Raw genomic sequence first — 19,089 nt, forward strand, 5'->3', positions numbered from 1 at the left:
GGAAATCAGTCACATCATTTTATCACGAAAATTGACAGTGCCGCAGCAGTAACGTTGCAACAGAGTACCTAATGCTGCTGCAGTCGCCACTCAAAGGTCGCCTTGATCATAAACATCCTAGAATGTTATTGAAAACGCGAGCGAAGCGAGCGCGAAAATTTTTCGATATAAAAACGCAATTTGATAGACAGTTGTACATTTTTACTTTTAATATGGAAATCAGTCACATCATTTTATCACGAAAATTGACAGTGCTGCAGCAGTAACGTTGCAACAAAGTAATGCTGCTGCAGTCCCCACCAGAATGTCACCTTTATCATATCTTAGAAAGTTATTGAAAACGCGAGCGAAGCGAGCGCGAAAATTTTTCGATATAAAAAAACGCAATTCGATAGACAGTTCCCCATTTTTACTTTTAGTATGGAAATCAGTCACATCATTATATCACGAAAATTGAATGTCACCTTTACCATATGTTAGAAAGTTATTGAAAACGCGAGCGAAGCGAGCGCGAAAATTTTTCGATATTAAAAACGTATTTTGATAGACAGTTGTACATTTTTACTTTTAGTATGGAAATCAGTCACATCATTTTATCACGAAAATTGACAGTGCCGCAGCAGTAAGGTTGCAACAGAGTAATGCTGCTGCAGTCCCCACCCGAATGTCACCTTTATCATATCTCAGAAAGTTATTGAGCACGAAAATTTTTCGATATAAAAAAACGCAATTCGATAGACAGTTGTACATTTTTACTTTTAGTGCGGAAATCAGTCACATCATTTTATCACGAAACTTGACAGTGCTGCAGCAGTAACGTTGCAGCAGAGTAATGCTGCTGCAGTCGCCAACCGAATGTCACATTTATCATATCTTAGAATGTTATTAAAAACGCCAGCGAAGAGAACGCGTAAATTCTTCAATAATTTTTGGTGCCCCCTAGACATGGTGCCCTAAGCAAGTGCTTATTTTGCTTAAAAGGGTTAATCCGGCACTGCAAATGACAGAGGTCAATGTTTTTTTTTTTCAAAGTACCCACCTTCGTGGCCATTATTAAGTGCTTAAGGAGGCGATACCTATGAATATGGATTTGATATGGATGCGAAATAATTACGATTAGGTATAATTCATGTCATGACTGAGAAAATATATAATTTTATGCAATTATACGCGTGTTGATGTGTTTTACCACTACCAACCACTACGTAAGTATGTAAACTCATTTTTAGTTTTCTTGGTTACTTAATGTTTACTCAGCTCCCCAAAAGATGGCACTGTGCAATGAGGGGCAATTCATTTACTGTCGTTTAATTTTGTTGTATTATTAAATCAAAAAAAAATAATAATAATAAATAGGGCAGCTTGTGGCGAGCTGTTGGGAAGTAACGACCCCACGGACCCGAGTGCTCCCGAGAGTCGGTCAGGGTCTCCGTCTCCGGCGTGTCTTCGTCGGTCGGAGTGGACCCCAAGGGGACCCGCAGGACTCTCAGCTCTGGCTTGCCTTAATTGGCCGTCCAGAGAGGAGTCGTTAGAGCTATATGCTCCAGGGGTGGAAGTGAAAGATGCATAAGACGCGAGTTGGCACAGTGGCTGTTAACAGCCACTGGGTAGAAAGCGGCGCACACCTCTCGACACCCCTGAGCCGCTCACACCTATGTTGCTCCTGGTCGTCTTCGCGACGGCAGTTTCAGGGGCCCATCTAGTGCGCGGCAAGTCACCACCTGCCTCGATAACTTGTGTAAACATTGTTATGGCAGGTGTCCGTACGTCTTTGTAATGACCCAGTCTCATAGTCCACCTAAACTTCAATCCATAGACCGGTATACTGTTCTCTTTTTCTACAATAGTCCCAATGCCTGCTGAGACCGGTTCATGGGTATCTATTGTTGCACCTGTGAACGGGTTCCAGCAGGCGTTCTACATGACATAAAAGCTCTCCAAGGGGCCTCTACGTGTTGGATCTGTGTCCCCACGCAAGCCTATCAAAAAACCGGGATTATAGGCCCGTGATATCCAAGGAGATACAAATAATAATAAATCAACACAATTATTAAATTAAATTTGTTGATATCCTTACGATTCATTGAAATTTTAGAAGAGGGGTCTTCTAAACTTAGAGTTAATTTGGCAAAATCCTTCCTCGTTGGCTTATTTATGTCACATCGTATTAAATTCAGTGCCATCTGTTAGTTTACCAGGGTACTCTATAGTGTTAGCACATATTTGAAAAAAGTTTGCCCCTCCTTCCTAAGTAGAGCCATACGATTCAGGGGCAATCTTAAGTCAATCGAGTGTTGTGGCTACCCCCCCTTTTAGGGGTTGAATTTCTATAGCCTATAACCTGGCCGGGGATTTTTTCGACAGATTAGTATAGTTTTCATCAAAATCCGTTCAGCCGTTTTCACGTGATGCGCGTTCAAATAAACAGACAAACAGATAAACAGATAAACAGACAAACAGACAAAAATTCTAAAAACTGTTGGAACGTGTTCTGTTATCAATTCTAAGTATCCCCAGCCAACTTTTTTTCAAATATCTTCCATGTACAGACTTTCGACCCTCTTCAGCTTTATTATATGTATAGATAGATACATGAAAAGTGTAAATGACGGACTTATTGCCGGAAGGCCTCTATTATTATTGTTTCTCTATTGTGCAAACTTAACATTGTTAGACTAGATCAGAATATTATATTCCTAGTCTTTCTTACTTTAAAATTCTCTCTTTCTGTGCAATAAATGGATTCAACAGGAGGGTGTAGGGATAAGTTCACTCGGAAAAAAAAACACATTTTTATCATGTATCAACTTTATTCAGTGAAATAGAATAACGAATGTCTATGGCATTGTCAGTGGTAACGACCAGGAAGCAACTAAGTCTTACTTAGCCTCTAGCAATAAACTAACCAAAACCAGAGATTATAGAGTTACAATAAAATTCTGATAAACTAAAATATCGTGCTTAAAAATCTCACTAGATGGGGCTTTTCAATGCCCGTTAAGAATGACACGAACCGACCGCCAAATGTGGCCATCCCCGTAGTAGTTCTGTATGTAAAGTGAGGTTTAGACTAGCAAGAATTTGCATGCCTTTTTCATTACATTGCGGTACCTGATCAAACTTTTGAATAGAGTTTACCTCAGTAGTCGGCAATGTAACGTAAATTGCATGCAAGTTGCTAGTCTACGCCTCCCTTAACATTAATTTGCTTAATTTAAGCATGTCGTTCTAAAATGAGAGTGTAACCTGGGAGCGGCCTTTTGGCGGAGGGCTCGTGAGTCTCTTAAATTCGGGCCTATTTGGGCGCCATCTAGTACGTATTTAAGTAACTATTTATCTGATCGATTTTAGATTTTAGTTCATTAGTTATAACTCTATTTTCTCAACCATAACTAAGTTATAACCCAAGAATTTGTGGATCCGCTCACAACGAACATTTGAATTCTGTTCCGATAAAAAAAATGTAAGGTGTCAAATTAGCGACATACCTAGATCCTAGTACCTAGGTAGGTAAGTATGAAATATTAATAAGTATATAATAAGTATGAAGTATGAAGTACCTACATACTTATATTTTAAACATTTCAAGCCATTTTTTCATGTTTAGTCTTACATTTTAACACATAATACTTATCAAATAGCCTTATATGTATTGTATAGAGACATTAACATAAAAACTTATTGCACGTAGTTATACATTTTAAGTCGTTGTAAGCGGAATCCAGAGTGCGCAGAAATGTAGTATACAGTAGAAGCATAGAATAGCCTGGTGGTTTATATATAATTAACAATAGCAGTTCCAATTCTAACTTATTCAATATACTATTTTAGCATAGTTTGCGAAAGCTTCTGTCTCTATCGCACGTTAAGCGATGCCTATAATTGGACAGAGAGAAGCGATCTTGATCAAGCTTTTAGAAGCATGATTAAAAAAATAATTGCACAGATTATAAAATAGTGAATGAATCTAAAAAGTTTTAGTTTGGTATAATGTTGAAACTGAACTAAGGTTTAAGTCACTTTTTTATCAAATGTACAATTATTTTGAATATTCCTTACAAGTTAGAATGAAACATACATAATTAAGAAGCATCAGAAACAGTGAATTACTAGGTAGGTATATACAATTTGTTTTTTTTTTTTGATAAAACAAAAACCCATCATATACATAATATTAATTAATTATGTGTCTTTGTTTCACCAAAAGTGATTTCCAGATAAGTTCTTTTTTCCAAAAATATTAATTTTGGACGGTCTATGGCATGGCTATATTGCGTGACAAATATAAAGGTTCTATATTACATTTGTTTTTCTTACATTTTCGAACCTAAACATTAATTAATTAATTGTGTTTGAGTTTTTGGGAACCTACATAGGCATATTTTTTTGAGAAACGGCACTTTTAAGTTTAATATTTCGGATTTAAGGTACCTACAATTTAAAATTTTACATCGACACGTTGGTTTATATTTTGTTTCCAATTTCAATGCAATTAGAACCTTTATATTATCAAGTCGCTAAGCTGTCTACACAGTCTACACTACAAGCGAGTGAAAAAATAGGTACTCTTTTATTGGTATACTAGATGAGGTACGATTTTGGATGTTTTAGTTCAATGCCATATAACCTAACCACCAACTGCTAATTCACAACCTATGTACAATCGGGCTGTAGTTCTTCTAAGCGATAATGTTACAAATGTACCCGCTTAATACGATTTCTCGTATAATACATTTACACTGGTCAAAGCTTTAAAACTTATTTCCGACCAATTTTGCACGGTCAATACGCATTCCCGCCTTTTTCACATCGTCCCTTGAGAATTTAATTCACTTTATAGTTGTTTTTTCTTTATTTTCATTCTATTTATGCAAATAATTTGTCGAAAAAACTGAGTTACAAATAGTGCATTTATGTCGCTTACAAAAACTACAGTTACAGACAAAACATGAGATTACTTTTTGAAAAAAAAATCAAAGATTTCCCGGTAAATTGGAATGATCGCCGATAAATGCTTACCAAATGCTCATTTCTCAATAAATACTATGTTAATTTTGTTAATCAACCGGGTCCATTTTAGTCTCCAATAAAAAACTAAAAAAAATGACATTTCTAACTAAAAACTTATTTAAAACTTGTCTTTTACAACTAATTTTATTGGGCGACGATTATCGTATACTTAGAACTAAAATAAAATCTCTGTTGAATAATTTTCTACTTGAAAATAAAATGTTAACTTTCCATCTTGGACTCGAACGTCTCCAAGAAAACCATAGACCTGCAAACTATGTCAGAGTCGCAAAGCATCATCCATTCGCCATCAGATATATCGGAGCGGCCATCGTGTTCACAATATCTGAATGCGAACTCTATCGCCTTCACAATAGAGGCGTGTTCAGATATTTGTGAGCACCTTGGCCGCTCCGATATATCTGATGGCGACTGAACAAGGCAAGCATAATATGCTTTTAATACCTGTATTAAATGCTCAAACGATATAACTTTAACAAGTTTACTGACACTGGTTGCACACAAGTATTTCACTTGTCAATAATCTATAATGGTGTTTATGTCCGTACAAAATACGTTTTGTCGTACAAGATGGGGATTACTGGGACTTGCCATATTTTATTTAACCTAAAATTAAAATTAGCACCATCTTTTGTCGCTATTTGTGAATCGACCCGCGTAACGTTATATAAGACCATATTATTTAACACCAGAACTCACCCTAAATCTCATGTATATTTTTTTATGAAAGAATGACACTATTCAGAAAGTGTCATTTTTATAAATGTTGTTATTGGCTTACATTTAGCACAATGGTTTGTTCTGGTGCTTTCATGGTCTTTAGCAAAAGTATTACAATCTAACGTTAGTAACTCTAATGCCTCTAAACTTTAATCTGTTAAGTTACATCTAGTGTTATTAAAAATGTCTTTACCTATATTATTTCATTATTTTCTTTGTAAAGATAAACCAGCTCTTGAAGCTGGAATTATGTCTCTTTTCAACAAAATTACGAAAATGATTTCCCACTCGCAGCCGAAATAGCCTCAGTTTACCTCACAAGGAAAATTAGAAATCAATAATGATTGTGATGACCAATTTACATTGAAAAGTGGTGTGTAAATACAATAACCATATTGACACATTTTTACACAATAATTTTTGAAGCCAATAAATGAGTGTCAAAAGAGAAAAATAGGTCATCTTAATATAAAGTTTACATAATATTAGGCTCCATTCGAACCAGTGTATATCAAGAAGCCGTACTTCTTTAAATAAACTATGATGTTACTTTTATGTTAGTGTAAATTTACTACATTTTAAGTGTAAAGATGAACATCAATTAGACGACATTAGAAAATTTTCAAAAACACGACAATATCTAAACATTACCAATACAACTAATACACATAAAAGATATGGATAGATAAGTATAACTGATAGACTACGCTATATTCGATAAATAGAAAAGATATATGTTATACATAACAGGCGTGAGCCTTGAATTATAGCTACTATGCCAGGCCGTTCAAAAACCTTCGAAATCGTCTTCCAAATACACTCTAATTATTGCCATAAACGGAACTTTTTCTATCACTTGACATGAACCATCACAACCCTTCACCGGCATTCAGTCTTTATTTGTCACTGAGCTCACTATCCTGGGACTCCTGTCATTGAAATTAGGAAGTGGAAGTGGACCTCCGGCATCCTATTGACACAGGAGCTGGGATCCTGGAGGCTCCGTTCCTTGGATCCTTCCTCGGGGCAGCCAACTGCCTCGTACTAGTCGACCTCTCCAGTTTCCCATCAGACATTACCCACGCTGAAGTGAAATCAGCGTAATCTGAGTCTTTAGAACTCGTCCTGGATAAAGAATCTTCTCCTTTTGAATACGTTCTGATGATCTCCTTCATCTTTTCCAAAACTGTGGCATCATCTTTAGCAGTTTCCGTAGACCTTAAGATATGTTCTAGCAAAGGACTTAGAGGCTTTTGATTCGGTGGAGAGCGGAGAGTGACGCTGCTAGCTCTAAGCGGGGAATTTCTCTTGAATGCTTCATTCTGAGGAGCGGCTTTAGGCCTTGCTTTGGGAGATTTGTTAGGATTATCGAAGGTATCAGCGCCAATAGTCGGTCTGGCTTTAGACTTAGCTTGATTAGGGGCAGTGCGTCCGCTCCAAGTGTTTCTAGCTGTTGGTGGTAACTTTGGAGTAAGTTTAGGTGAAGTCTGTACATTGGCTGTGTGTTTAGGGCTGGGGGTATTGCCGCGGCTGGGCGTCCTGGCCCGGACGGGTGAATGTGGGATCCTGCTGGGGGGTCGGCTGCGGAGCGTTTTCTTGGGTTCGACATCTCTGCTGGCTCGAAGGCTCATGCTTGGTGAGTTGTTGCTTTCTACGACGACAATGCGCTCGGGGCTGGTCCTGTTGGACTTGTCCTCGATAGAGGAGGGTTTCTTGCCTCCGTAGAAGGTGTCAGCGTAGCCGGTCTTGCGCAGGCCGGTGTTCAGGCTGACGTAGTCGTCGACACGGTCGCGGTCCATGTGACAGCCGTCGTCTTGGTCGAGACGCTCTGAAACGAAGAGATTTATAATGTTAGTTTTTGTAGATTTTTGTAGAAAAGAGAAACATAGTCAGAAAATAATAAATTTGGGCCGGTGGCACTAAATTGTCTGTCGACATGAACGGTGGTTCGATAAAACATTTTTTGAATGAAAAGTTTGACAATTCTCGTCGGATATTTGCCGCCATATAAATAATTATGGCTAGTATAAGTGTAAATATGGTTGTACCGCGTACAATAAACTGTTTGACGTTTTAAGGTTCTATCTTTCTATGTTAATCAACAGTAGCTAAGAAGATACTAGTCAATTGATCTCACGAGTACTTATTTATATGAATCTTAGGCATTTTTCAGGACTTTGATTAAACCTTTGTATACTTTTTTCATCCTTATGTTGACCAAGGCTAATGCAGATTTTATAATCACGGTCAGACTGTCACAGTACATAGATTACAAAAGGTTACGCATATTACACAATTAAATTAGGACATTATTAGTTCGTTGAATTCTGTGTTTTGGCACACAATCATGTGACGTGTAAATATTATCTCATTAGCGGGGTCACTGACCTGGTTTAGCTGTGAATAAGTTTAATTGCTTCTACACATTGTTTTAGATGAGTAATAATGGTAGGTATTATGCTTTTATGATATCGCGTGTCACTGGGTGAATAGCTATTTAGAAATGGGATCAATAGTTTTGTATAAAAATTAATGTCAATATGATTTTTTTGTTTGCTTGTTTTTTAAATTTTTACTTAAGTTGTTAAGTCAATTAATGTGTGTCTTTTAATAGTTACTCATTATAATAAATATGAAATATTTACAATGAACAAAATACGAACATATTTAATCAATACCTACATCTGTACCTACATTTACTTATTATTCAGATAAGTATCTATTATTTTTCTATTTTATATTTTCGAATAAATAATATCCCAACTGATTGTCATGTCATGTCATGTCTCAAGTAAATTCGAATTGACATCATCTCAATCAAGGCCGAATAAAATAAAATCCCAGACGCTTGTAAATATAATAAATACCAACAAATTGATTCTCAAGCAATACTTCAAAAGCATACCATCAAATATGTGTTGGTACAAGTACAAAGTACTCCAACAAGGCACCTTGAAACACTCGAATCAACAAATCGTCATTACAATTCAACTCGACACGAATCAAAATAATATTTGCATGCCCTTAAAAGGGTCGTTGCCTCATCTATTTAAAATACTCTCACGTTCTGACCATATGAGAGCCCTTTACGTACTTTACATTCTAAAATAAACGATTTTAAACTCTATTTTGTTGCTGATAAGAAATATTATCCAGTTGCTAGAGTAAAATTTGCAAGCTGAAAACACAAAGTTTAAAATACAGTCTTCAAATTCAATTTCAACCGATTTTCGACGCTGTTTCTTATGACAAAAGAGAAACAATGCAGTTGTGTAAGTGCATGTTTAAGTTGGTATAGTAAAGTGCACTTCAAATGCTGCGATTTTCTTTTTGTGTGTCGCCTTGTGCGCTTGTTTTCTTTGCTAAAATAAACATCATTAGGTTTCAAAATGAGTTGGAATGTTTCTTATGTTTTATGAGTGTAAGTACCGACTTTTCAATTGTTTCGAGAAATTGTGAGTTTGTTGGAGTGTTGGGATAGCATTTATGGTTGTTAAACTTTTTGCACAGGTACAGTCACCTGCAATAATATGTTACAAAATGAAGGCTGCAAAAATATCTGACACGATCGTATTTGTAGAGCTATAAGAGCGTGTCACATATTTTTGCGGCCTTCGAAGAGTAACATATTATTGCAGGTGACTGTACATGTATTAAGCCGATACTAATGCCCTGTTTATCAAAAGCTTGTAACTTGTAATACAAGTGGAAGTCCCTTTTTGACAGCTTTTGTTAGGAAGGGACTTCCACTTGTATTACAAGTTACAAGCTTTTGATAAACAGGGCACTGATATATGAATACATGGTACCTACTAGATTTTTATGCGATTCGGGTAATTTTATCGTATAAAATATTAAGATGTCTTCATTGCCTATTGTTTCCATTCTTTTAAATAGGTATATTTCGTTGATTTTTTTCTGAGTTAATAAAATATGTAATAGTTAGGTATTTAATGTCAGAAAATTTAACTTAGGCATTCGGCATAATTATTATATTCATTTAGAGAGAAGTGTAGTAGGGGTTAGAATTGACTTTGTTTTTTTTTATTGAATATGTTTTGTAGGAAATCCGGATATTTAAGTACTAGTAAGTTACCACGGTACCTACCTCACGATCAAATATATATATATTTTTTATAATTTTCACTGAAAAATCTTTACCGACAGTTAAAACTTTTGACTCACTATGGAAATAAAATTTTTATCTTACCGGGATAGTTAAATTTTTATCTAACTGTAGGTTGCCGACATTTTATGTATTATTTTCGATTGGACGAATATAACGGCAGCTATATTTCAATTTCACATAATAATATAATTATTTTAATCGCCGCTTAGACCTCTTGTCAAAATAACTCAACTTCCGTTCAATAGATGGCACTAAATATTAAAAGAACGCTATTTTGTATAGCCATTGTCCGTCTTCTTGTTTTACTCGTCCATGTCTTGGCTTTACTTTTACCCAAACAAACAGACATAACCTCAAAACCCTAACCTTCACCATTTCCCAACCGCTCCTTATAAATCCGCCATTACCAACATAATAAACCCAACTGTCAATCACTGGTTAATAATAATAACACAGTTGTTACCATTTGCCGCCCACGCCAACATTTGATTTAATCGGAGTCAAAGGAATATCGACCTTATGCTGAAGGACTGACGTGCCAAGGCTTGGTGCGAAGCTGTGACGCCTTTTATGATCGAGGAATGTGGTCTTTCTGATATGGATTGCGACGGAGATGTTTAGGTTAGCACCAGAGTCTAGTAAATAAAGAAGACAGATAACCCTCGTACCATCACGCTCCGCGATTGTTGCGCTGCGCCATTTAGGGTCCTAGCTAAATTGGTTGTTCAATACTTACGCTATAGAATTTCCAATTTAGCAAGAACCCTAAATGCCATAACAATCCCGTGTGGTGACTACAACGCCGCGAGAATCGTCAATGTTGTAGATGACATTAACTATCTTTTTTACATTTTATTTATTTGCACATGTAAATTACTTCTCTACTGCTACCTTCCTACTTATAAATCTTATAATATCGAAACGTAAAATTGAACTTGACTGTCCGCTGTTATAAGTTATAATCACAAAAGTTGGATTTAAAGCGTAAATTAAGCATTTCAGGACCTTTGAAAAGGATTAACAATCTTAAAATCAGATGGCGCCATTAAATAAGAATATGTCTAAAATGCTTTTGTGCATATCACAAGCGGCCAAGCTGTATTTTACGTTTTCATGTTTATAACTAAGCCAGTGGGTGACAGATTTTATACGTATAAAACTAAAATGAAAAAGTAGTAAAACCCATGAGAACGCAGTGTTGTATAGAGGTTGTTCGTCTTGAATATTTACTAGTCTCCGGACTCTCCGGTAAGCACAAACAATTTACTGACTATTGATGAACCTTACTATCTTAGCAATAAGGTTTACGACGATGATGATGATGAACAGTGTGAATGGTGACCATTTTGGAGCAGTTTAGATGTCTACAGGTGTTATGGTCAAGCTGAAATGTCAAAATAACAAGGTCAAAACGTTTCTGATAGTCTTTGTTGTTTTGACCTTTCATTTTGAGAATAAATCTTGACCTGGATCTGATAAGAGAATAATAGCGTGTACAGATGAATATGGACACTTGGCCCGTTTTGCCACTTCTGCTGTTGTGTGTCTAAATCTAAAAGGAATGCGTGAGATCTTATTTCAGACTGACCGAGCAAGGGTTTGGGTAAAAATACTTTCGTATATGAGTGAATAGGATAAATTACGTACCTAATTAAGCGCAGTTAAGAAGCTGTGATTAGTCTTGACTTAATTGATTCATTTGTGTTACGAAAATTAACTATGTAAATTGTATTGTATTGTATTTATTATACTTAATTCGTACACATATAAGTCTATAGCATTACACTAACACACTTTCATGCATCTAACTTAAATATAAATCAATGGAATCAATTAACTTTAGACTAATTACAGGTGCTTAACTATGTACAATTTGTTTGCAATTCACTCATATTCAGCTCTATAGGTATGTAGGTTGTGTTTCTAGTGAATAATTATATTGTGTCTATTTCGTTTTTGTCATTTTTTTAATGGCAGAGCATTATCAACATTTTATTTTACGATTTATTTTGAGACACTCGCGCGACATGTTAAGCTCTCAGAAAGTGACTAAAAATACCTTAAGTAAACCGTAAAATCAATTTAATTTTAGTATGACTCACGACAGTTTAAATTTGATCTCAGAAAGATATTTACTATAAAGTTATCTTTTCTTATACAACCATAAACACGACGTAAACAAACTCGGAAAAGGAAGTTAAGGTAAGTTACGATTAAGGTAAAAAGCCATATTCGAACCAAGTAAGGCAATCCAGGAAGCATAGACAAATTATTCTATGATAGACTGTCTATGGTATCGAGGTATTTGTCTATGGGTATAATAGTTTTTTAATTGGATGTGTGTATAAGGCGTGTCATGGGCAATTAGTGTTTATGAAGGTGACTATAAATAAATAAAATGGTGCTATATTATGTAGATTTAATGATTGTCACGCAATGAAGGGTAGGTACTATTGTAGGTATGTTTTTGCAGCATTGTACATTAAAATATATACCTAATAGGAATATTATTGGTAATAATCCGAATATTAAATTGTAGGTAGGTTTTTTTTCGGTCTAAGCTAACTTTGCACCGCCTTGATCGAACAGAACAAAGTGAGGGTGTGTCAATAAAGACGTCGTATTTTTATAGAAATTTGATATTAATGATGACGTTCGCTTGGTCTTACTCTAATAATTGCCATACCCTACCAGGGTGCCATGCGACCCTTTTCCATTGTGACATCTATTTAATTGTATTATACCATGGTTTGCAAAAAACGATACTATACTATACTATATACTATAATTTAGGACCGTCACATTTATCATCATTTAGACTGTTGACAGATGTTAAATAACAAAAACATCTCTCCTCCTTCTGTCTCCGTGCCTCTTCCCATTTCATTTGGGGTCAGCCCTCTGAATATGCTTCCGCCATTTGGCTCTGTCATAGTAGGTTGCTGGTATTTTTAGCGACCGTTTCTCCAGGTTTTTCCACCAGGTGGCTTTCGGGCGTCGTGATGGTTGTTTGCCTATGTCAATTTCAAGAGCAATTTTTACCGGGTGATCTTTTTCTCGACGCATTGCATGTCCGTGCCATCGGAGTTGCTTTGGGAAATAACAAAAACATATAGTTATAAAATAACCACTTAAAATAATTAGTAAATAATCACTTTTTCCATTACAAAAGCACATACGAGTAGCCCATTGTAACCTTTCTCGGTTGGCAACTGCATTCAACATAGACATGTATTCAATTACCCTGTACAGTATTATACCACACAACACTACCGGACAATTACACGCAACGGCGCACGCGCCGATGCGCCGGAGTTGCGAAAACGTTCACGCGGCATGGGCGGCAGCGGGCGCGAGCGCGGAAGCGATATATTTACTATCTAGCTTCTGACCACGACTTCGTCAGCATGGAATGATGATGATGTTTAATAAAAAGTACCCTGCGTCCTTCCCGGGCCTCAAACTACCTCCATATTAACTTTCATCTTAATCGGTTCAGCGGTTTAAGCCAGAAGAGGTAACACAAACAAATATTCGTGTTAAACACACAAATAAATACCCTTACCGGCACGCCGCAACGCACGCCGTAAGTCGGCAGAATTGTGCTGGACTTATATTTCTATGTAACATCTGTGTTAACCATGATACTAGCAAATAAATAAATTACAATTACAATTACAATTACCGGGATTCGAACCTGGGACCTCCTGCTTCTTAGGCAGGGTCACAATCGACTAGGCTAGGAGGCCGTTAATCGTCCCTATTGCCACAGCAACAAATCGCTGTATTCCTTCCTCTTGCACCACACGCCGGAATCATTGCTACTGTGTATCGCAAGCTATGATTTAGAAGCTACGCATCAATGGAAACACATGTTTATGCAGAACTCTGTTTTGTCGGGTATGGTAATTTTATTACAGTCTTATTTGGTGTAAGTTTTAAAGATTGTAATGTTTCAATTGATATTACTTAGGTAAGTCACTACGCCAATTTTTGAGATTTGTTGTCAAGCGGACTCTCATGATGATATAAAAAGATTCAGCTAATGTCAAACTTATACAATTTTAAACTAAGTAGTAGGTTTTTTTTTACAAAGCGACTGCCATTTTTGACCTTTGAACCCAAAGGGCTAGGCCTTATTTAGATTACCTAGTCCAGTTTCCCTGCGATGTTTTCCTTTATCGAAAAAGTGACTGGCAAATATCAAGTGATATATCGTACAATTCGTACATAAGTTCCGAAAAACTCATTGATACGAGCCGGAGTTTGAACCCGCAACCTCCGGATTCATCAATCGTAAGCTCTAACCTTTAGACAACAAGAGCTGTCGGGCAGAGTAAATGTCAGGGCAAATAATTCGTTATTCATACAAATCTTACGAAATCAAAAACATTCCGTATTAGCTTTTCTCCTTTGACTTGGACCAAACCTCATCCATTGGCATGTACGTATGAATGCGTTTCAACTCTATTCAATAAGTGCATATACGCAAACAATGTCCCGTGTGTCGCCATGTCAATTGCGGAACGGAATTTTCATTTGACAATGTCATTTGCGATTGCGCAACGAAATGACAATTTTGTTTAAGTAGCGAATTGTTGCAAAATTGCCAAACTTTTATTGTACCTTTCGAAAGGTATAATTGACATCGGAGTCGCAATAGGGCTTGAAACATGTAGGTTAATCTTTTCAAGGTACTTAGTTTAAAAAATATAACTTTTGGATTTCTTGTACTTTAGTATGCACCGGTTACACTACTGAAAAGTGCAAAGAGAGTAAAAAAAACCTAATTATAATAAATAACAAATATTATCTGTTACTTCAGCAAAATATAATAATTACTATAGCTTATCCTTTAAATGTAATTTTTTTTTTAACTATCTGTAATTTTGTACGAAATTTACATATTTAAAAGCTTTTTGAAATGGCAACTACTTAAATGTAGATTGCCCGAGTCTATTTAAAAACCTATAAAACGAACTAATAAATGTATTTCATAATGTTACTTGATATTCCTTAAAGAAGAATCGATAAATATTAAATTTACGATTGCCATTTTACTCTGATATCAGAACATCCTTGTCATGAATATCATTAACATTAAATTACCATGTAATGCTGTCTAAAATACATTTTGATTTCATCGCCGACATGTTAATATTATACTGCCCTTTTATGACCGATACTTTATACGATAATGACCTGATTAACATTGACTCTTCCATTTTGTAAGTGTTTTAACATATTTTTGTAAAGTATATCTTATCGTTACATTTAATGGAAAGCACTAAGTGAGACATTTACATCTTATTTGCATGTCTGCGAAAAATGTATTAATATATTTTATGGCGCTTTTAAACTTCCTTGTATCAATTTAAGATCTTCAAAAGAGTACATGAGAAACAGACCCTATTGAAAACAAAGCTCAGAATCTAGGGACTGATAGGTCAACTATACGACATAATTAAAACAAAAATAATGAGAATTAGAAAAAAAACCGGGCAAGTGCGAGTCGGACTCGCGCACGAAGGGTTCCGTACCATAATGCAAAAAAAACGAAAAAAAAAAGCAAAAAAAAAACGGTCACCCATCCAAGTACTGACCACTCCCGACGTTGCTTTACTTTGGTCAAAAATCACGTTTGTTGTATGGGAGCCCCATTTAAATCTTTATTTTATTCTGTTTTTAGTATTTGTTGTTATAGCGGCAACAGAAATACATCATCTGTGAAAATTTCAACTGTCTAACTATCACGGTTCGTGAGATACAGCCTGGTGACAGACGGACGGACGGACGGACGGACGGACGGACGGACGGACGGACAGCGAAGTCTTAGTAATAGGGTCCCGTTTTACCCTTTGGGTACGGAACCCTAAAAAGGGGATGGCCGTGAAAAAGTGACTTAGATCAAAGAAAGGAAAAGACGGACATAGCGTCACACCAGACGATGAAGGAACTTGCATTTATAAAACGAAAATATTTAAACTAGACGAAAATAAGCAGACAAGTGATTTTCATTTCGAATACGAATGAATAAATTTATAAGCTTACCAAATTATTTAGCAAGTAAATATTAAATTTCATAAGTAAACGTTCGTCTTAAAACGCTATAAGAATTTTGCTAAATCAGATTAATATTAAAAGTATTAAACTTACCACTATATTCAGCGTCATCATACGAATTCTGGCTGTGCATGGAATATCGATTCGTCGTTTTAGTCGAAGGCGATCCTTGTGTCGATCCAGCCACCACTCCCAAGCTCCTATAACCCTCATCCGACACCTCAGACCCATTATCAGACGCGCTCTCAGCCGCTGGTGCTGGAGATACTGGTCTTGGACTCTTGTTTCTTACAGCATGAGGCGTTGGTACCAAATGATTAGACACTACAATCTTTGTTCTCCGATCTGGTGAGGAGGATTTTCGACCAGGGCTATTCGCGCGTGGAGTTAAGTGTTTTCTGCTTGGTGATGCAGCTCTTTCTAATTCTCCTAAGTAAGGTAAGCTGGTTGGAGCGTCAAGTCTGTTGTTACTCTGATAGTGTGCTCTGGAGTCATCGTTGTAGAATTTGGAGTACTGGGAGTACTGTAAAGAAGTAGGTTCTTTTTGTTGGTAAGGGTCTGGTCGTTCGTAGGTGACGGTGGCGCCGGCGAGGTCCTGCTTGGGGCGGGCGAGGCGGGCCGAGAGGGAGGTGCGGTGCTGGGCGCGGCAGCGGCAGGGGTCGTGCTTGTCCAGGTAGTGGGCCAGGGTGTCCCAGCCGCCGCCGACGCGGACCATCACGTGGGAGCGGAGGATCTGTGTAGAGAAGGAAGTGTTTAGTATGAAGCTGTAATTTTTTTAACTTTTTAGTGGAGTTACCAAGACGTTATCTTAAACGTCAAATTTCTATGAAATTATGACGTATAAATAACACTTGCACTGCGTGTGCTATCAAAATCACTGCAGACTTGTCTTGGTCTGACTCTTTTAACCTTACCTATGTAAATAATTACTATCATTATTATTAAGGAAATTATAAAATAACACTGTTGATGGTGAAACATTTTAATTCTTTACATTTCTTTTACATTTTGAACAGTTTTGAAATAACACCATTGTGATTCCTCAGATGTGATTGTGGTCCTCGGGTCGGGTGTGAATTCAATTAAAACCCTATTACAAACATATAAATCATGCTATCCAGTAGGTTTATCCAGAAATTAATAAATGTACCTAGGTATTTATCTCCGGTGAAATGGTAAAATCAAAGTAGGTAGATAAATCTATTTGTCCAATAAAATTACTTCAGGGATCGTGCTGGATACTGCTGTACTGGACTAGACCTAATAAAACATATTCGTCCAATACAGTCACTTTTGCCCACTCAGGTCGTTTTAGGAAATATCATGGGAGTCTAAAACGTTTAGGTAATAACCTTCACAAAATAAGATTTTTAGTGCTTAATAAATCGATTCTCACACCAGTCTTAAACCCTCTACTTAGTTTCTTTTCACTTAGTTTATTTAATCCACCATAATAAACTACAGATAAAAATCAACACAGAGATCTCGACTCGCAACTTTCAATTTACCGCATCGTCGCAAAGGATGCCGCTTTAAAAAACTAGTACTCTATAAAGATAAATTACCAACTATATTGTACGTAAAAGCATTTAACCGTCGAGTTAAAAATAACCGGCCATGTGTTTAATTAACACCACATACCGGTCAGACCAAAACACGGCGGTGACTCACGATCATTTCCTTTTTTGGTCAAATCAAATGCCCACAAGATATTTGCAGAAAAACGTTAGTTGTGCGACCTTTAAACGGCCAGTTGGAACTGACCTTTGGGGGGAGACCATCTGGTGATCGTACTTCGGTTTTCTATGGGAGCTTTTTTATTTATTATCTGTATTGACGAATGTGAGGGTCAGGTTAGGTTGGTGGTCGATTGGTCCGTATAGAGTCGCAAGGTTGGACCTAACGAGGTCGTTTAGATAGACGAGTTTGGGAAAAACTAGACGTCGGCGAGAATCAAAAGACTACAGGATAATAGTTCAAACTATAAATTTAAATGCACATTGTGAATGAATGTAAAACTCTTGCTCCAAGAAGTAAAAAAAGTGCTGATGTGAGTTTATTTGAGTTTCATACAACAATAAAATTGCAAAGTTGTTGAACACCCCTTTGTAGTTGATATAAAGTTAGAAAACTTTGCGTATTTTATCAACATAATAGGTGTAACCAAATATTGGGGTACCAAGAAAATTTGAACCACAGTATAAGGTCATTTCAAATTAATACAGTGTACATATATTTAATTACACAAACGGGTCTACCGCGATATAATTTCATTGTTTTTACCTTTAATTCCGACGTTTCAGCTGAGTTGCACCAGCTGTGGTCACGGAAAGACTGACGTCCCAACAAATGTCAACGGAATAAAAAAATTAAAGAATTAAAGTATTTAAGTGTTTAAAGTGTTTAAGTATTTAAGTGGAATTAAAGGTAAAAACAATGAAATTATATCGCGGTAGACCCGTTTGTGTAATTAAATATGTGTACAAAACGCGAGAGTTTAAAGTGTTATAATACAGTGTATTTAGTAAGTCACCACCGATTTTAATCATTCATTTCTTAATAATTTACCTTTATATAAAGGCTGTTTTGCCTCAAAAACGTGGGACTCAAATTGGTACTTTATTGAATTTTAATTCGATTATCGTCATTATGCACATAACATGCAAATTATCAATGTATATTCAAGATCTTATTATGCACCGACCAATGCAATAAGAAGGTTCATTCTGTATGTAAATTATATACTTATCTGCAAGACGGTCGATTCGAATTTAATTATTTGTTTATGGTTTTGATCTGGTTTTGATATGACCTTGACGATTGTCTTGGTGGTTGGAGCGCATCTCACGCACGACTCACACTCCATTTCGCATGCACCAATCAGCATGAGCAATCTCCAAGGTCGTATCAAAATAAGATCAAAACAGTAACAAGATTAAATCTGAATCGTTCTCAAATATTCTACTCGATTCCAATGATCTCCACAATTTATGAACTGGTATCTTTATCAACAAACAAATGTTTATGTAGATCAAAGCGCGTATATCATCAGCTTAAATCAGGAAACAAAGCGCTTACATAAACAGAAACGTAAGTGGCGAGGAATGTTGTAACTTAAGTGAAACATAAATAAAACAGTAAGCACC

At 36.4% G+C, this 19,089-nt stretch overlaps 1 protein-coding gene across 2 annotated transcripts in view; it reads right to left on the bottom strand.

Moving 5' to 3' along the window:
* Positions 1 to 2,790: 2,790 nt before the first annotated feature.
* LOC134799868 (GAS2-like protein pickled eggs) overlaps positions 2,791 to 19,089 on the bottom strand; it is a 288,568-nt gene continuing 272,269 nt past the window's right edge. For both annotated transcript variants that reach the window (XM_063772278.1, XM_063772279.1), the window contains 2 exons: positions 16,037 to 16,676; positions 2,791 to 7,579 (listed from right to left, as the gene is read on the bottom strand). In XM_063772278.1, the coding sequence (XP_063628348.1) occupies positions 6,693 to 7,579; positions 16,037 to 16,676 (1,527 nt within the window). In that variant the 3' untranslated portion in view covers positions 2,791 to 6,692. The remainder of the gene's footprint in view (positions 7,580 to 16,036; positions 16,677 to 19,089) is intronic.

Source organism: Cydia splendana, chromosome 19 (genome assembly GCF_910591565.1).
Source record: "Cydia splendana chromosome 19, ilCydSple1.2, whole genome shotgun sequence".
Classification (NCBI taxonomy): domain Eukaryota; kingdom Metazoa; phylum Arthropoda; class Insecta; order Lepidoptera; family Tortricidae; genus Cydia; species Cydia splendana.